Raw genomic sequence first — 14,790 nt, forward strand, 5'->3', positions numbered from 1 at the left:
AAAAGAGGGCAGAGTTTTACTTTAGCGCTCCTCCTCTCCATCTCTCGCTCATAACAGTCTAACGGCAGGAGAGGAGTGGTTTACGTGTTTTCAACCCAAGCGTCAAATAACAACCCTTCTCTTAGAGAAGGGGCACCGTTGCAGAGGGGAGGAGTATTTTCAGAATTTTGATTAAATATTACGAAGCCAAACTATTTTTTGTGTGGATTGCACTTGCACACATGAATTGTTCACCACAAGACTATCAATTTGTGCTAAACAAAATTAATAAAGTCAATTTTGATTTATGTGTACTTTAAGTTTTCAGTGTAGAAACATGAGTATTTGTCAATAATGTTTTAAAAATAATAATTGAAGATTAATTTTCTCATTTATAGAAAGTTTTAGAGACATTACTTAACATTCATATATTTATAAAAAATAGATAGCAGTTTTTTATATATTTTATAGCAGTTATCTAGTTTCTGCTATTACATCAGGGCTCACTTTTATGTATTTATGTATATTTCTCTCTTTGGATTATTTTGATGTACTGAAAATTATATTCTTTTTTCTTTCATTTCAGGCATGATGGAAGAGAGCGAGGAGAGTGAAGAACTGAGTGAAGTGGAGGAGAAACATCATGACAAACCTGGAGAAAAACCTTTGAGTCACTCAAAGACTAAAAAGACATTTTTAAAGAAAAGAAGAGCCAAGAAATCTGCAACCTGCTCTCAGTGTGGAAAGAGTTTCACAACCAAACAAAGTCTTGAGCATCACATGAGGATCCACACTGGAGAGAAGCCGTTCACATGTGATCAGTGTGAAAAGAGCTTCCAATACAAAAGTATTCTTAAGATTCACATGAGGATCCACACTGAAGAGAGACACACGTTCACATGTGATCAATGTGGCAAAAAGTTTCTTACCTTATCATCCCTGAAGACACACCTGAATGTTCACACAAAGGAGAAGCCACATTCATGTTCTGTGTGTGGAAAGAGTTTTTCACAGCTGCAAAGTTTACATAAACATGAGAAAACTCATACTAGTGTGAGAGAGTACATGTGCTTTGAGTGTGAGAAGACTTTTATTACAGAGAGTGATTTGAAAGTGCACCAGAGGATTCACACTGGAGAAAAACCTTACAAGTGTTCACACTGTGACACAAGATTCAATAAGTCATCAAATCTGAAAAGACATGAGAGGATTCACACTGGAGAAAAACCTTACAAGTGTTCATACTGTGGCAAGAGATTCAGTCAGTCAGAAAATCTGAAAATACACATGAGGATCCACACTGGAGAGAGGCCGTTCATGTGTGATCAATGTGAAAAGAGCTTCCAATACAAAAAAAGTCTTGATGTTCACATGAGGATCCACTCTGGCGAGAAACTGTTTACATGTGATCAGTGTGGCAAGAATTTTTTTACCTTATCAAACCTGAAGACACACATGCCAATTCATATGAAGGAGAAGCCATATTCATGTTCTGTATGTGGAAAGAGTTTTTCACGGCTGCAAACTTTACAAGCACATCAGAAAATACACACTGGTGTGAGAGAGTACATGTGCTTTGAGTGTGAGAAGACTTTTACTACAGGGAGCGAATTAAAACGGCACCAGAGGATTCACACTGGAGAAAAACCTTACAAGTGTTTACACTGTGACAAGAGATTCAATCATTCAGCACATCTCAAAAGACACGAGAGGATCCACACTGGAGAAAAACCTTACATGTGTTTACACTGTGACAAGAGATTCAATGTGTCAGAACATCTGAAAAGACATGAGAGAATTCACACTGGAGAAAAACCTTACAAGTGTTCACACTGTGACAAGAGATTTTGTGATTCATCATCTCTGAAAACACATGAGAGGATCCACACTGGAGAAAAACATTACAAGTGTTCACACTGTGATAAGAGATTCAATGTGTCAGCAAATCTGAGAACACATGAGAGGATCCACACCAGAGTAAAACCTTACAAGTGTTCATACTGTGACAAGAGATTCTGCATGTCATCATCTCTGAAAACACATGAGAGGATCCACACTGGAGAAAAACCTTACAAGTGTTCACACTGTGACAAGAGATTCAGTCAGTCACATCATCTGAAAAGACATGAGAGGATCCACACTGGAGAAAAACATTACAAGTGTTCACACTGTGACAAGAGATTCAGTTGTTCATCATATCTGAAAACACATGAGAGGATCCACAGCAGAAAGAAGCCACACACATAAGACTGGAGAAACTGGAAGATAGGACCTATCTCTGAGAAAACAAAGGAAATTAACATAAACTCTCTCTTGTGAAATTAGCATCCCCAACCCAAGACCCAAGTCTGGGACCTTGATTACTGCAAATTCCCATCATTAGCTCATGATTCCATTTGAAAGAAGTTTCTGTCATGGTCTGAGTATTTAAAGAGATGTTGGAGGCGATCCGAGGTATTGTAAGGACTTAGCCTATTTATTAGCTCAATTTAATTGTTACAGGGAATAAGAATTGAATCAACTGTAAATGATTCACTGTAAATGATTCAGAATTAATATTTAACACTCCATCAATTATTCGTCCAGCGAAAATTGAGGTTAGAGTATTTTACCAATTCTGGATAAAATATTATTCTGCGGCCAACAGTAACAATATTTTATTATGATTATTGTTATTATTGTAATTATTATATTATAAGCAAGAGGTAACTTTTAGGATCTTTTAAGTTTAAGGCAGTAATTTGATACACAGCACAAGAAACTCGTATATGTGAAAATCAAAACAAGATTTATTGACTACTTCTAATGATTACAGAAAACTAAGGCTAAACACACACGCACACACATACATACATGTACACACATTCGCGGAGTTGATGAGTTATGAAAAGTCCCAAGTTCAGTGCTAACTTAACTCATAACCTGAGGAAAATCACAAAAGCAGAGCTTTGGCTTGATTCTTTAGGTTTAAAGGAGTTTCACCAGTTCCCAGCAAGAGAGAGAGAAGTTTGCTTGTACCTGCGTTTGCTGTGACAGCTGAGGTAATCGGGTTGTTCCGTGACTCGTGTACAGCGGAATCCCGTTCTGGATTGGCTGTCTTTCAGGTGACGTCTTCTCGGGAAAGCCCTTCGTTGGGCTGCGCGGAAGCTTTGAAGAAGGTTATTGGCTGGTGAAACGCGCTGTTCTGAGAGTCTGGCTGGAGCGGCTCTCTTCTTTGGAGACTTTGGTCAAAAGGTTTAACGGAGTGTTTCAGGGTTCGGGATGTGACGGCTGTTGCGGCTCGTGGATGAAGATAGTCAGCGACTGTCAGATGGAAATCAGCCACGGCAGTTAGATGGGTTCTTCAACCCTTCTTCAGCGTATCGATTCTTTGACGTATCTTTTACATATCTTTTGACAACTGGCTATTGGGAAAGCATAGTTTTAAAGGAGCAATTTGGGTCCATCCTTCAGATGCGATCCTCCAATGAGACGTTGCTACGGAGATTAGACACGCCTCGTCTATTGTCCATTGATCACACCGCGTGATATCTGCAGAACATTCTCCTGTTTGATTAACAACTTTATAAAGTTTCTTAATATTTTCCTGATACTGAATTTCAATGTTTCATTCACACAGAATTACAGAGAATTATAAACTCTGTATTTAGAGCTCAAACATGACACACTTCTTACACACACATATTACGAGACTGACCTAATTAAAACAATGATTACAATAATGCATTTGAAGAAAACCCACATATTGAATACATTGAATAGACATGTTAGTAATTACATCATGGCATGTATTATTCTGTATATAGTTTAAAATGATTTCTTAATGATGGTCCATTCGAAGTTCATTGCACAGTTTTCAAGCATAGTTTAAACTTTGACCGGAGTCACGAGTGACCGGGTCAGGATGGATTGCTCAATACAAGGGAGGTATTGATAGGACAGATTCGTCTTCAAATCCGTTGATGGGTGTTTTCCTGTTCCGTCCGCTAATACAAGAGGGTTTTGTGAGAGAATCAATAGATTTAATGTGATCAGATCCACGTGATGGGTTCTGATTAGTTTATTGCTGATGAGCTAATAAGTCCTTTAGACAGAGTCCTTTGTTAAAAGAAGTCACGTCATCACTTCAGGGAATGGATCTTTTGGACCAAGTGAAGCTTTGTTCAATCATGCCTCTGGCTGATGAAGCCATTTGTAAGTTCTGTCGAGCGGTGCCCTACAGTATGATTATGTGGCCAGATCAGCTCGTAATGCTCAATGTCCTCCAGACATTCATTATGTATTTTCCAAATGTCAGGTATACATCTTTTACTCTCATTTCTGAGCAGTTGATGTTTTGTATTGATCATTTTTTAATTGATTTATAATTGTCATGACTAACAATAAATTGTTACATTTGAATTATTCTGACTTACTCTGAAATTATTGACTCTAGAAGATTACATTACATCCATTGTTACTGCAAATCAGCGTCAGGTTAGTCACAGGCTAAAGTCCAAGGCCCGTATGTATAAAACTTCTCAAGCTTTGACTTTATTTTTAAAAATGTGATAGTGACAAGTAGGACACTTTTCTAAGAGTAGGGGACTTTTATAAAGAAGTTAAAAGCAATTTTAATAAAGTCTAAGACTGATTTTTAAGTGTTGTGAAATAAGGACTACAATGATGTACAATAAGGACTACAATTTCTAAAAAAAACTAAGAGAGCAAAACAGCAATTTTAATTGCTATTGGAGTTTCTCCTTAAACAGAATTTTTCATTGCTTTCTGCCTCGAAGCTCGTGGGGATTCTCGGCTGAGCACTTAAGCTGTCAGAGCGTTCCCTAAAAGAACAGCACGGTTGTTCAGTGTCTTTTTCAAGATGTCTTTTCACCCATGTGTTTATGGATGCGGTTATTTCCTGACCTCATTTGACGACCATGATCGCTGTCTCACATGCCTGGGCAAACAGCATGTTGAGTCAGCACTCGTGGATGGCACATGCCCTCACTATGAGGGCATGTCTATATTGGTGTTGCAATCTCAACTCTCCTTTAACACGGAGACACATTTCCCCTCTGTTGCTACCCAGCTGCCCGGAGATCTGAGGGTCACAGTGGGAGCTTCTTCGTCGGGCCTGCCCCCATGAACCTCCCACTCCTCTAGCACGCCATGTGCCGTCAGATTGCCGGTTGCTGTCACTTTTGGTGCTCCAGATGAGGATCAGATGTCAGGCCGCTAAACCCTCAAAGAAGTCTGCCAAGTGGCTCTGAGACAGGTGGCCCAGAGTTGGAGGGGACTGCTCTGTCCCAGGAGAGAGGGCCGGATGGAGAATCCTGTGTTTTCTTTTATTTCACCACTTTTTCAATGAAAGAGCAGTTTCCAAAATCTCTGGGCCATACAGGGTCTGTGCTGACAGTGTGTGACGCACCGCTTCCACACTCTCAGCCACACCCTCTTTCACCACGGGCAGGGCTTTGGCTCCCCGAGGACACACAGCCTCCCCACACCACCCTGCTCCATCCCTCACGGGACACTCTGAGCCATGTGAGTGCACCCCACTCACCCAGCGGGTCCTCTTGGCGTTGGATGCAATGGAGCCTGTCCCTCCAGCTGAGATGAAGTCAGAGTTTTACAGCCCATACTATATAACACCGAAGAAAGGCGAGGAGTAACGGCCAATCTTGGTCTTGGATTTGCGTCTTGAACCGGGCCCTTCACAATCTCCCATTCAAGATGCTCAGGCTGAAATGCATCCTCACGTGTGTTCGCACCCAGGATTGGTTCGCAGCGATCGACCTGAAGGACACGTACTTTCATATCTCAATCCTCCCTCGACACAGACTGTTTCTACACTTTGCGTTCGAAGGTCTAGCATATCAGTACAAGGTCCTACCCTTCGGGCTGTCCCTGTCACCTTGTGTCTTTACCAAAGTCACGGAGGGTGCCCTTGCACCACTCAGGGAAGTGGGTGTTCGCATACTCAACTACCTCGATGACTGGTTCATTCTGGCCCAGTCACGAGAGCAGTTGTGCGAACACAGGGACAGCCAGTTGGGGCTTGGGGTCAACTGGGAAAAGAGCAAGCTCTCCCCTGTGCAGAGCATCTCTTTTCTCAGTGTGGAGCTGGACTCGATCAACATGATGCTGCATCTCACCAACAGCGGTTACACTAAAACAATTTCAGAGGCTCCTGGGGCATAAGAGTTGGGCATGGCGCCATGGCTCACTCCGTGTGGTCATCACACCGAGTTATCACCGTACTTTCAGCTCGTGGTTGGACCTTGCTTTTCTATGGCCCAGAGTGCCCCAAGTACAAGTGTCCAGGCATGTTGTTGTCACAACAGATGCCTCCACCACCGGCTGGGGTGCCATGTGCAGTGGCCAGGCGGCGTTTCCCCCAGTGAGCCTTCTCGCACATACACTGTGCAAGGTCAGGGAGGGCGAGGAGCAGGTCTTGCTAGCTCGCAATAGCCCATCCCTGGCACATACCCCTAAGGAAAGACCTCTTTTCTCAGGAGCAAGGCACCATATGGCACCCACGTCCCGACCTCCTGAACCTCCACGTGTGGTTGATGGCAGGTCACTAGGAAAGCACAACTTGATCATCAGGTTCCTCAAAGGTGCCTCATTCCCTCCTGGTACCTCTCTGTCACTCTGGCGGGTCTACAGAGAGCTCCCTTCGATCCCCTTGAGTCAGTTGAGCTGAAACATCTGTAATTGAAGACACCTGTGTGCTGTCTACATGTAGATAGTCACGGGTGTTCACTTGCTTGTACCATTTCCCTCGGACGAGTGAATGCAGAGACTTTTCCCGCTCCTCAGTTAAATTCTCCACATGGTGAACCCTGTGGAGTTCCTCCTGCATCCTGCGGCAGCCAGATGCGGTGGATGCGTGCGGCACCTGGTTGGTCAGCCCTTGTACTGGGCTAGATGCCCATGTGATGTGATTCCCCTCAGGTAATCCCAAATGTGTCTGTCCACAATACAGTTTTCCTGATGGTAAACCTGTGTCTTTCCCTGAGCTGCTCTGCTCTGCCCTGTCTAGAGTTCCTCCCAGAAGGTAGGACCTACGTCAGAGATCTTCCATATGCGTTACTGCCTCTCGGGTCAATCCATATGTGTCTTCCACACGTTACCTCCCTTCAGGCAGGGTGTGGTCTCTGTAGCTTTCCCCTCCTAATGGGGAATGCTTTCCTGGCATTTTGGTCTTGGCTGAAATACGTGGGAATCGAGTCCCGAAGCACTCTTCCCCTGGGGTAAGGAACAGCAGCTTCGACCATCCCCTGAGTAACGCCCTCTCCTCTCCATCCCAATGGCATTGAAGACCCCCTCTGGCTTACTCCAGATGCTGGAAGGTTGCGACTCTGTGGTAGCGCTTGCATTTGGCATGCTACGGCTTGCCAGCATCTGCCTCCCTAACACTCGTAACGTGGCTCAGTTGCTATTCCGTTTTTCATTGGAGCCCATTTCGTCAGTATTGATGTAACGTCGAACATGACTTACTTGTAACCCCTGCAGGAGAGAACGGAGACGTTCATATCATATACATAATCCACCCGCTATATTATACAAAATTGTAGGTAGGGGAGTGAAAGAACAAACTCTCATTACCTACAACTGAGGTGCCCTTGAGCAAGACACTCGGCTTAAAGGGTTAGTTCACCCAAAAAGGAAATTGATGTCATTAATTACTTACCTCGTCTCGTTCCACACCCGTAAGACCTTCATTCATTTTCAGAACACAAATCAAGATATTTTTGATGAAAACTGGGAATTCTAAATCACACATAGGCAGCAACATCATTGGACCTTTTGACATCCAGAATGGTACTGAAGACATTGTTAAAATAGTTGACATGACTGCAGTGGTTCAACTTTAATGTTATGAAGTGACAAGAATATTGTGTGCAAAAACAAAAATAATGACTTTATTAAACAATTTCTTCTCTTCCCTGTCAGTCTCCTACACTGTTTACATTATATACTCATTATTGCCTGGCTCGGCCAATACCGAGTTGAGTTCTGACGTAAAAACAAATAAAAACAAAAAAAAAAAACAAGGAAGCACTGCACTCTTTTTTACAATGTATCCAGCATAGGATAATAACAGGGAAGGGAAGAAATTGTTAAATAAAGTCATCATCACAACAGCGTTCATGTGCGTGAATAGCAGTTTGATTTGCCTTAAAAAAGCACCACCAAACTCCAGTTCAACTGTTGTACTGCAAAAAATGCACTGCAAATATATATATATAATTTTTTTTTTTTTTCTTGTTTTCAGTCTAAATAAAAAAAAAATTTATGTTTTTTTCTGTTTGGGACAGAAACAAGAAACAAGATCTCAAACACATACTCCGGTGGTCCCCAGAGGTCATATTATGATCAACCACAAGCAACCCCTGACAGGGGGTTGAATAACACAATGTTTTTTATTATGTACTCCAATGTGTCAAAAGCATCATACACATCTAATAATCATATATTATATGTCATTTGAAAGGTCTCATGGAGTAGAATACAACAAGTAAAATTGTTTTGGGCTTTGACAAAACTTAAGCGAGTTTTTGTACATAAAGCCAGCAAGACCTATATGTAAATAATATGCAGATGCTGTATTTATCTTACGTTTTTGTGAGAAAATCATTATTTTATACATGATTATTTTCAGTGTATTCTCACGATTAAAATTCCAACATCAGCATCCAATAAGCTGATCACAAGATATTGATCATGCAATCACGATACATGAAATCCCACAGGCGCAAATGCCAACTGAAGCTAAAATGTAGCTATCACTTGACATTTTAACTTATACTTTAACAAAACATGCATAGATTGCATGGCACATCATTACTTACAGGAGATATTCCCAAATGATATGAGTCCAAGATCAAAATAATCCAATGTGTTTGGCACTAGATTCTCTACGCGGAAGAACAGTTTTAGAAATGCCCATCAGGGGGCGCCAATGGATGAACAAAAAAAGGCTACCTTGGTTTCAACCACCTTGATCTCTATCTTTTGACACACCAAAAGATGACATCACTAAAAAATAATTGTCCTCCTACCTTCTTTGCATTTCAAATATGAAATATTTGTAAAATTTCCATTGAGCAATTTATCAGCAGTATCTCAGCATGAGAATGTCCATTTTTAATTTTTTGATTTAAAAATTTAAAAGGTTTCCTTTCAAACGATACCAACCATTTGACTCTCCTTGCTATAGTTTTGGAATTATGAGTCTTTACTTTTTTGAGTGTCACTCAGAAAAAAAAAGAAAAAAAAAAAAAACTCAGAAAATACTCTTAGGGCTTAAGGGCTTAATGAAGAAGCAGAATAATGTTAGGCTTAGAAAATAAATGAATTTGTGAATTGCCATCAGTTACTTTACAATAGACCGACAGATATAAATGCTTAGATGTGTCAATAAGTATAAAATCAAATTCAGTAACTGATATATTTTTGATTTTGGCAGATCAGCTCCTCACATATCACTCACTCACATAATCAGTGAAGCTCCTCCCACTGCAATTCTCCAATAAATGCTGGAATGTCCCCATCAGATGAGCATCAGAGCATCAGGAGGAGCTGAAATCTGCAAAGACTGAGTTTATTAAAGAGAACAGTGAGAACATGAGTGATCCAGAACCCTGCAGAATGAAACACACTGAAGATACTGAAGAACAAAGAGGTTGGTGTTTATTCTTCATTCATTCATGATGCTGAACAACATTCATGCTAGAAAGATTCAAACACTTCTGCACATTTAGATAAACAGTTAAACTGAAATTAGTACAAATGTTTGTTTTCAACAAATGGTCAGTAAAGGGAGTTCGAGAAACTTTCATATTAATTGTAATCAGGTCAAACTAAATATTATTTTAACCTGTTAGGAGAATGTTGGCGCACTAATTTGTTCTTTGTTTACATTAGTTCAAAGTTACTGTTAGTTTTAGTGTAAAAGACTGTAATTACCTCAAGCTTCAGTATAACTGTTTTATGTTTTATTGTGAAAGTCTTATAGTGACAATAATATTGTGATGTGTGTCAGGAGTTATGAAAATTAAACACCAAGTGAGTCGATATTTTAATATGAATTATGAACCTCAGCTGCACTGAGGCAAAACTGATGGTCTTTATGAAAGCGATTGACTAAACAATGTTCCTCGTGGCTTTTAGTTCAAAATGTATACATTTGGAGAAATATTTATATATTCTCTTATGTTTATGTCAAATTTCTATATAGAGGAGTAATATTTATTCATTTTTTACTCTTAAATGTGGCGATGTGAGCATTATGGAGCACTTTCATTCATACTGGAAGCCAGAGGGCACCCTCGAGCAGAAAGTCAGAGAGTGAGACTTTCATTAATTATATTGAAATTCATGACATCCACCGATAATAACATGCAGAGAGAGGTTATCTGTGTTCTTCAAGCCATGTCAGGTAGAGTATATTAGAGTATATTTAGTATAATAGTGTATATTTATAACTTAATGCTAATCAACATTGATAATTGACTTGCGTAAGAGTGACTTTGGAGCAAAAACATGGTTTTAATCTCATAAAATTTTGATGGTGTTAACATGCTAGCTAGCCCTTATGCAGCTGTTTAAATAGTAAAGCTCATTTGAATGTTTCTTTTTTCAAGAAGGGCATTTGATGCAATTTCAAGTCAGAAGTTTAAACAAAACAAAAAAAATGTGTGAATAGAGAGTCATCAGTAATTACAATAATGTCAAAAGAATTATAATTAGAGCCATAACCAAGCCGGAGAGCTGTGAATGTGTGCAGGAGAGACTGAAACTGAATGGGGCAGTTTGAACCACAAAGCAATAGAGACACTGAATAGATGCTTAGAGGATGACAGTAAACATCAGTTAACATTTTACAGTTTCTGTAGTCTTCATTGTAAAAATTACAGATTAATGCTTACCATTAAAGGTGCCCTAGAATGTTTTTTCACAAGATGTAATATAAGTCTAAGGTGTCTCCTGAATGTGTCTGTGAAGTTTCAGCTCAAAATATCCCATAGATTTTTTTTAAATTAATTTTTTTAACTACCTATTTTGGGGCATCATTAACTATGCACTGATTCAGGGATGGCGGCCCCTTTAAATCTCGTGCTCACTGCCCACCGAGCTCGCGACTGTAATACGGTGCAAAAAACAAAGTTCACACAGCTAATATAACCCTCAAATGGATCTTTACAAGATGTTCGTCATGCATGCTGCATGCATGCATCGAATCATGTGAGTATAGAATTAATTTGGATGTTCACATTTGATTCTGAATGAGTTTGATTGTGCTCCATGGCTAAAGCTAACATTACACACTGTTGGAGAGATTTATAAAGAATGAAGTTGTGTTTATGCATTATACAGACTGCAAATGTTTAAAAATGAAAATAACGAATTAATACAGTAATAAATGATGGTAACTTTAACCAACAGTAGCCTACATTAGCAACATGTTAACGAAACATTTAGAAAGACAATTTACAAATATCACTAAAAATATCATGATATCATGGATCATGTCAGTTATTATTGCTCCATCTGCCATTTTTCACTGTTTTTCTTGCTTGCTTACCTAGTCTGATGATTCATCTGTGCAGATCCAGACGTTAATACTGGCTACCCTTGTCTAATGCCTTGAACATGGGCTGGCAAATATGCAAATATTAAGGTCATACATATTAATGATCCTGACTGTTACATAACATTTGGTGTTATGTTGAGATTCGCTTGTTTTCCGGAAGTCTTTTAAACAAATGAGATTTACTTAAGAAGGAGGAAGCAATGGAGTTTGAAACTCAATGTATGTCTTTTCCATGTACTGAACTCTTGTTATTCAACTATGCCAAGGTAAATTGTGTTTAACTGAATACTCACCAAGATAGCCTTTTTGACATAATTTTGTATGTATTTGACCATATTAGCACAGTAAGGCACTAATTTGAGGAAAATAGTGAGGAAGATCATCTGAGTGCAATTGTGGTGGTGTAACAAGTTTTCTTGCATATTTTCTTTGCAAAATATTGTTACACTCGTTATTGCAGTGCATTATGGGATTGAATGAGTGCACTCAACATCGTCCAGTATGGTTTCGGACACCACTACAAATGGCCGTCCCCTCAAATAGTGCCCTATTCAAGGGTATAGGGGGCGGTTTCTGACACAGCCAATGACTTATATAGTAATGGGCGATTTCAAAATAATGCTTCATGAAGCTTTGGAGTGTTATGAATCTTTTGTGTCGAATCAGCGATTCAGAGCTCCAAAGTCATGTGATTTCAGCAGTACCAACGTCTGTTTTCAGGCCTTCCCGCTTAGCTCTCTCCAGAACTGAAAAGCTTTTCTAATATTAATATAGGTCATAAAGCGCTTGCCCAGTCATAAATCTTCATTCCAGTGATATTCTTTTGAGCTTTTTTTCAATTATCCTCATTCTGAAATTAATTATTTTTTCCTCTATTTTAGATATGATTAAAGAGGAGGAGGAGAGTGAAGAACTGAGTGAAGTGGAGGAGAAACATCATGTCAAACCTGGAGAAAAACCTTTGAGTTGCTCAAAGAGTAAAAAGACATTTTTAAAGAAAAGAAGAGCCAAGAAATCTACAACCTGCACTCAGTGTGGAAAGAGTTTCACACACAAATGTAATTTTGAGATTCACATGAGGATCCACACTGGAGAGAAGCCATTCAAATGTGATCAATGTGGAAAGAGTTTTCCAAGCAAACGTAATCTTGAGCGTCACATGAGAATCCACACTGGAGAGAAGCCGTTCACATGTGATCAATGTGGAAAGAGTTTCACACAAAAAGGAAATCTTAAGGAACACATGAAGATCCACACTGGAGAGAAGCCGTATGTATGCAGTCAATGTGGAAACAATTTCAAAAACAAACATAGTCTTGATGTTCACATGAGAGTTCATACTGGAGAGAATATGTTCACATTTGATCAGTGTGGGAAAACATTTCTTAGTGCATCAGACCTGAAGAAACATCTGTCAGTTCATACAAAGGAGACACATCAGAAAATACATACTGGTGTAATAGAGTTCATGTGCTTTGAGTGTGAGAAGATTTTTATTTCAGTGAGCAATTTAAAACGGCACCAGATTATTCACACTGGAGAAAAACCTTACAAGTGTTCACACTGTGACAAGAGATTCATTTATTCAGCACATCTCAAAAGACATGAGAGGATCCACTCTGGAGAAAAACCTTACAAGTGTTCACACTGTGACAAGAGATTCAGTTGTTCATCATCTCTGATAACACATGAGAGGATTCACTCTGGAGAAAAACCTTACAAGTGTTCACACTGTGACAAGAGATTCAGTGATTCATCATCTCTGAAAAGACACGAGAGAATTCACACTGGAGAAAAACCTTACAAGTGTTCACACTGTGACAAGATATTCAGTCGTACAACAAATCTGAAAAGACATGAGAGGATCCACAGCAGAGAGAAGCTGCACACATGTATAAGACTGGAGAAATTGGAAGATAGGGTTACTCTCTGAGAAAACAAAGGAAATTAACCTTTTAACTCCTTGATTATATAAAATTATTATCCCCACAAGATGGTTTAATATGGAAAATTATCATACAACACTATACATGTTTGGTATAATTTGAAATGTCTCAGTGCGACTGGTAAAACAGTCCCATTCCCACAGAGGTGAATCCAAAGGTAATAAAGGTGTTAAGAGTTTAGAGATATTTTGCTTTAGAGATATTATTTGGGTCCTCTGCCAATTGGTCTTTCATGCTAATTTTTTTTCTAATGTTCCCTAAAGGTGTAAACTACCCAAGTCTGGGACCTTGATTAATGCAAATTCCCATCATTAGCTCATGATTCCATTTGAAAGAAGTTTCTGTCATGATCTGAGTATTTAAGGAGATGATGGAGGCACGTCCTGATATTGCTGAGTTAGATGTGTTCCTGGGTCAACACATTTTGTTGATCCCAGAACAACATTCTATTCTGAAAATTGAGTCTTAACCCTATTCCTACCCCTAACCCTACCCATAAGTTATCCCAAAAATCAGAGGCAAATGATAGATGAATACCACGATGTAGAAGCACCAATTCATGATTTTAAGCCTAAACTTGACATAATCTGTAAACTTGTCCCTCAAATCTGATTGGTTGATTTGAATGTTGTTCCAGGATCAACAAAAATGTTGACCCAGGAACATGTTGAACTCAGAAATATCAGGTTATGCAGGTGTGATTCTGTGGCCTGATCAGCTCATAATGCTGAGTGTCCTCCAGACATTCATTATGTATTTTCCAAATGTCAGGTATGCATCTTTTACTCTCATTTCTGAGCATTTGATGTTTTGTATTGATCCTTTTTAATTGATTTTGTAATTGGCATGACTAACAATAAATTGTTACATTTGCATTTATTCTGACTTACTCTGAAATTATTTACTCTAGATTATATTGCATCCATTGTTACTGCAAATCTGTGTCAGGTTATACATAAGCCCTTATGTATACAACTTCTCAGAAATGCTCTTAAGAATAGTCTTAAGACTTAAGACATTGACTTTGACTTAGCTGTTAAAAAAATCAGCCTCTGAATCAGCCAATAGTGAGCATGCAAAGGTGAAGCCACAACACCAATCATTTAATGTAGTCATTTAAAAAAATAAAAAAGACACTGAAACATTTTAATATTTTAATTTTATAAAATAGCTTTCCATTGTGTTCGATATAATGTCTCCTCATTTACAATTAGAGCAATGATGTTGTAACGGATGGGACGGGACAAAGGAGTTGGAGATCTACGTGCAGGCTTTATTAAT

General features: G+C 39.2%; 1 protein-coding gene across 1 annotated transcript; it reads left to right on the forward strand.

The window, feature by feature from the left end:
* Window positions 1-698: 698 nt before the first annotated feature.
* LOC125275306 (zinc finger protein 709-like) lies at window positions 699-14,385 on the forward strand. Its single transcript, XM_048202174.1, has 9 exons — window positions 699-2,220; window positions 5,407-5,505; window positions 5,737-5,990; window positions 6,078-6,124; window positions 6,477-6,599; window positions 6,710-6,865; window positions 6,919-7,021; window positions 7,108-7,123; window positions 12,591-14,385. The coding sequence occupies exons 1-9, from the start codon at window positions 760-762 to the stop codon at window positions 13,494-13,496; spliced, it is 3,165 nt and encodes a 1,054-aa protein (XP_048058131.1). The 5' UTR covers window positions 699-759; the 3' UTR covers window positions 13,497-14,385.
* The last annotated feature ends 405 nt before the right edge of the window (window positions 14,386-14,790 follow it).

The sequence above is a fragment of the Megalobrama amblycephala genome, linkage group LG1 (genome assembly GCF_018812025.1).
Source record: "Megalobrama amblycephala isolate DHTTF-2021 linkage group LG1, ASM1881202v1, whole genome shotgun sequence".
NCBI lineage: Eukaryota > Metazoa > Chordata > Actinopteri > Cypriniformes > Xenocyprididae > Megalobrama > Megalobrama amblycephala.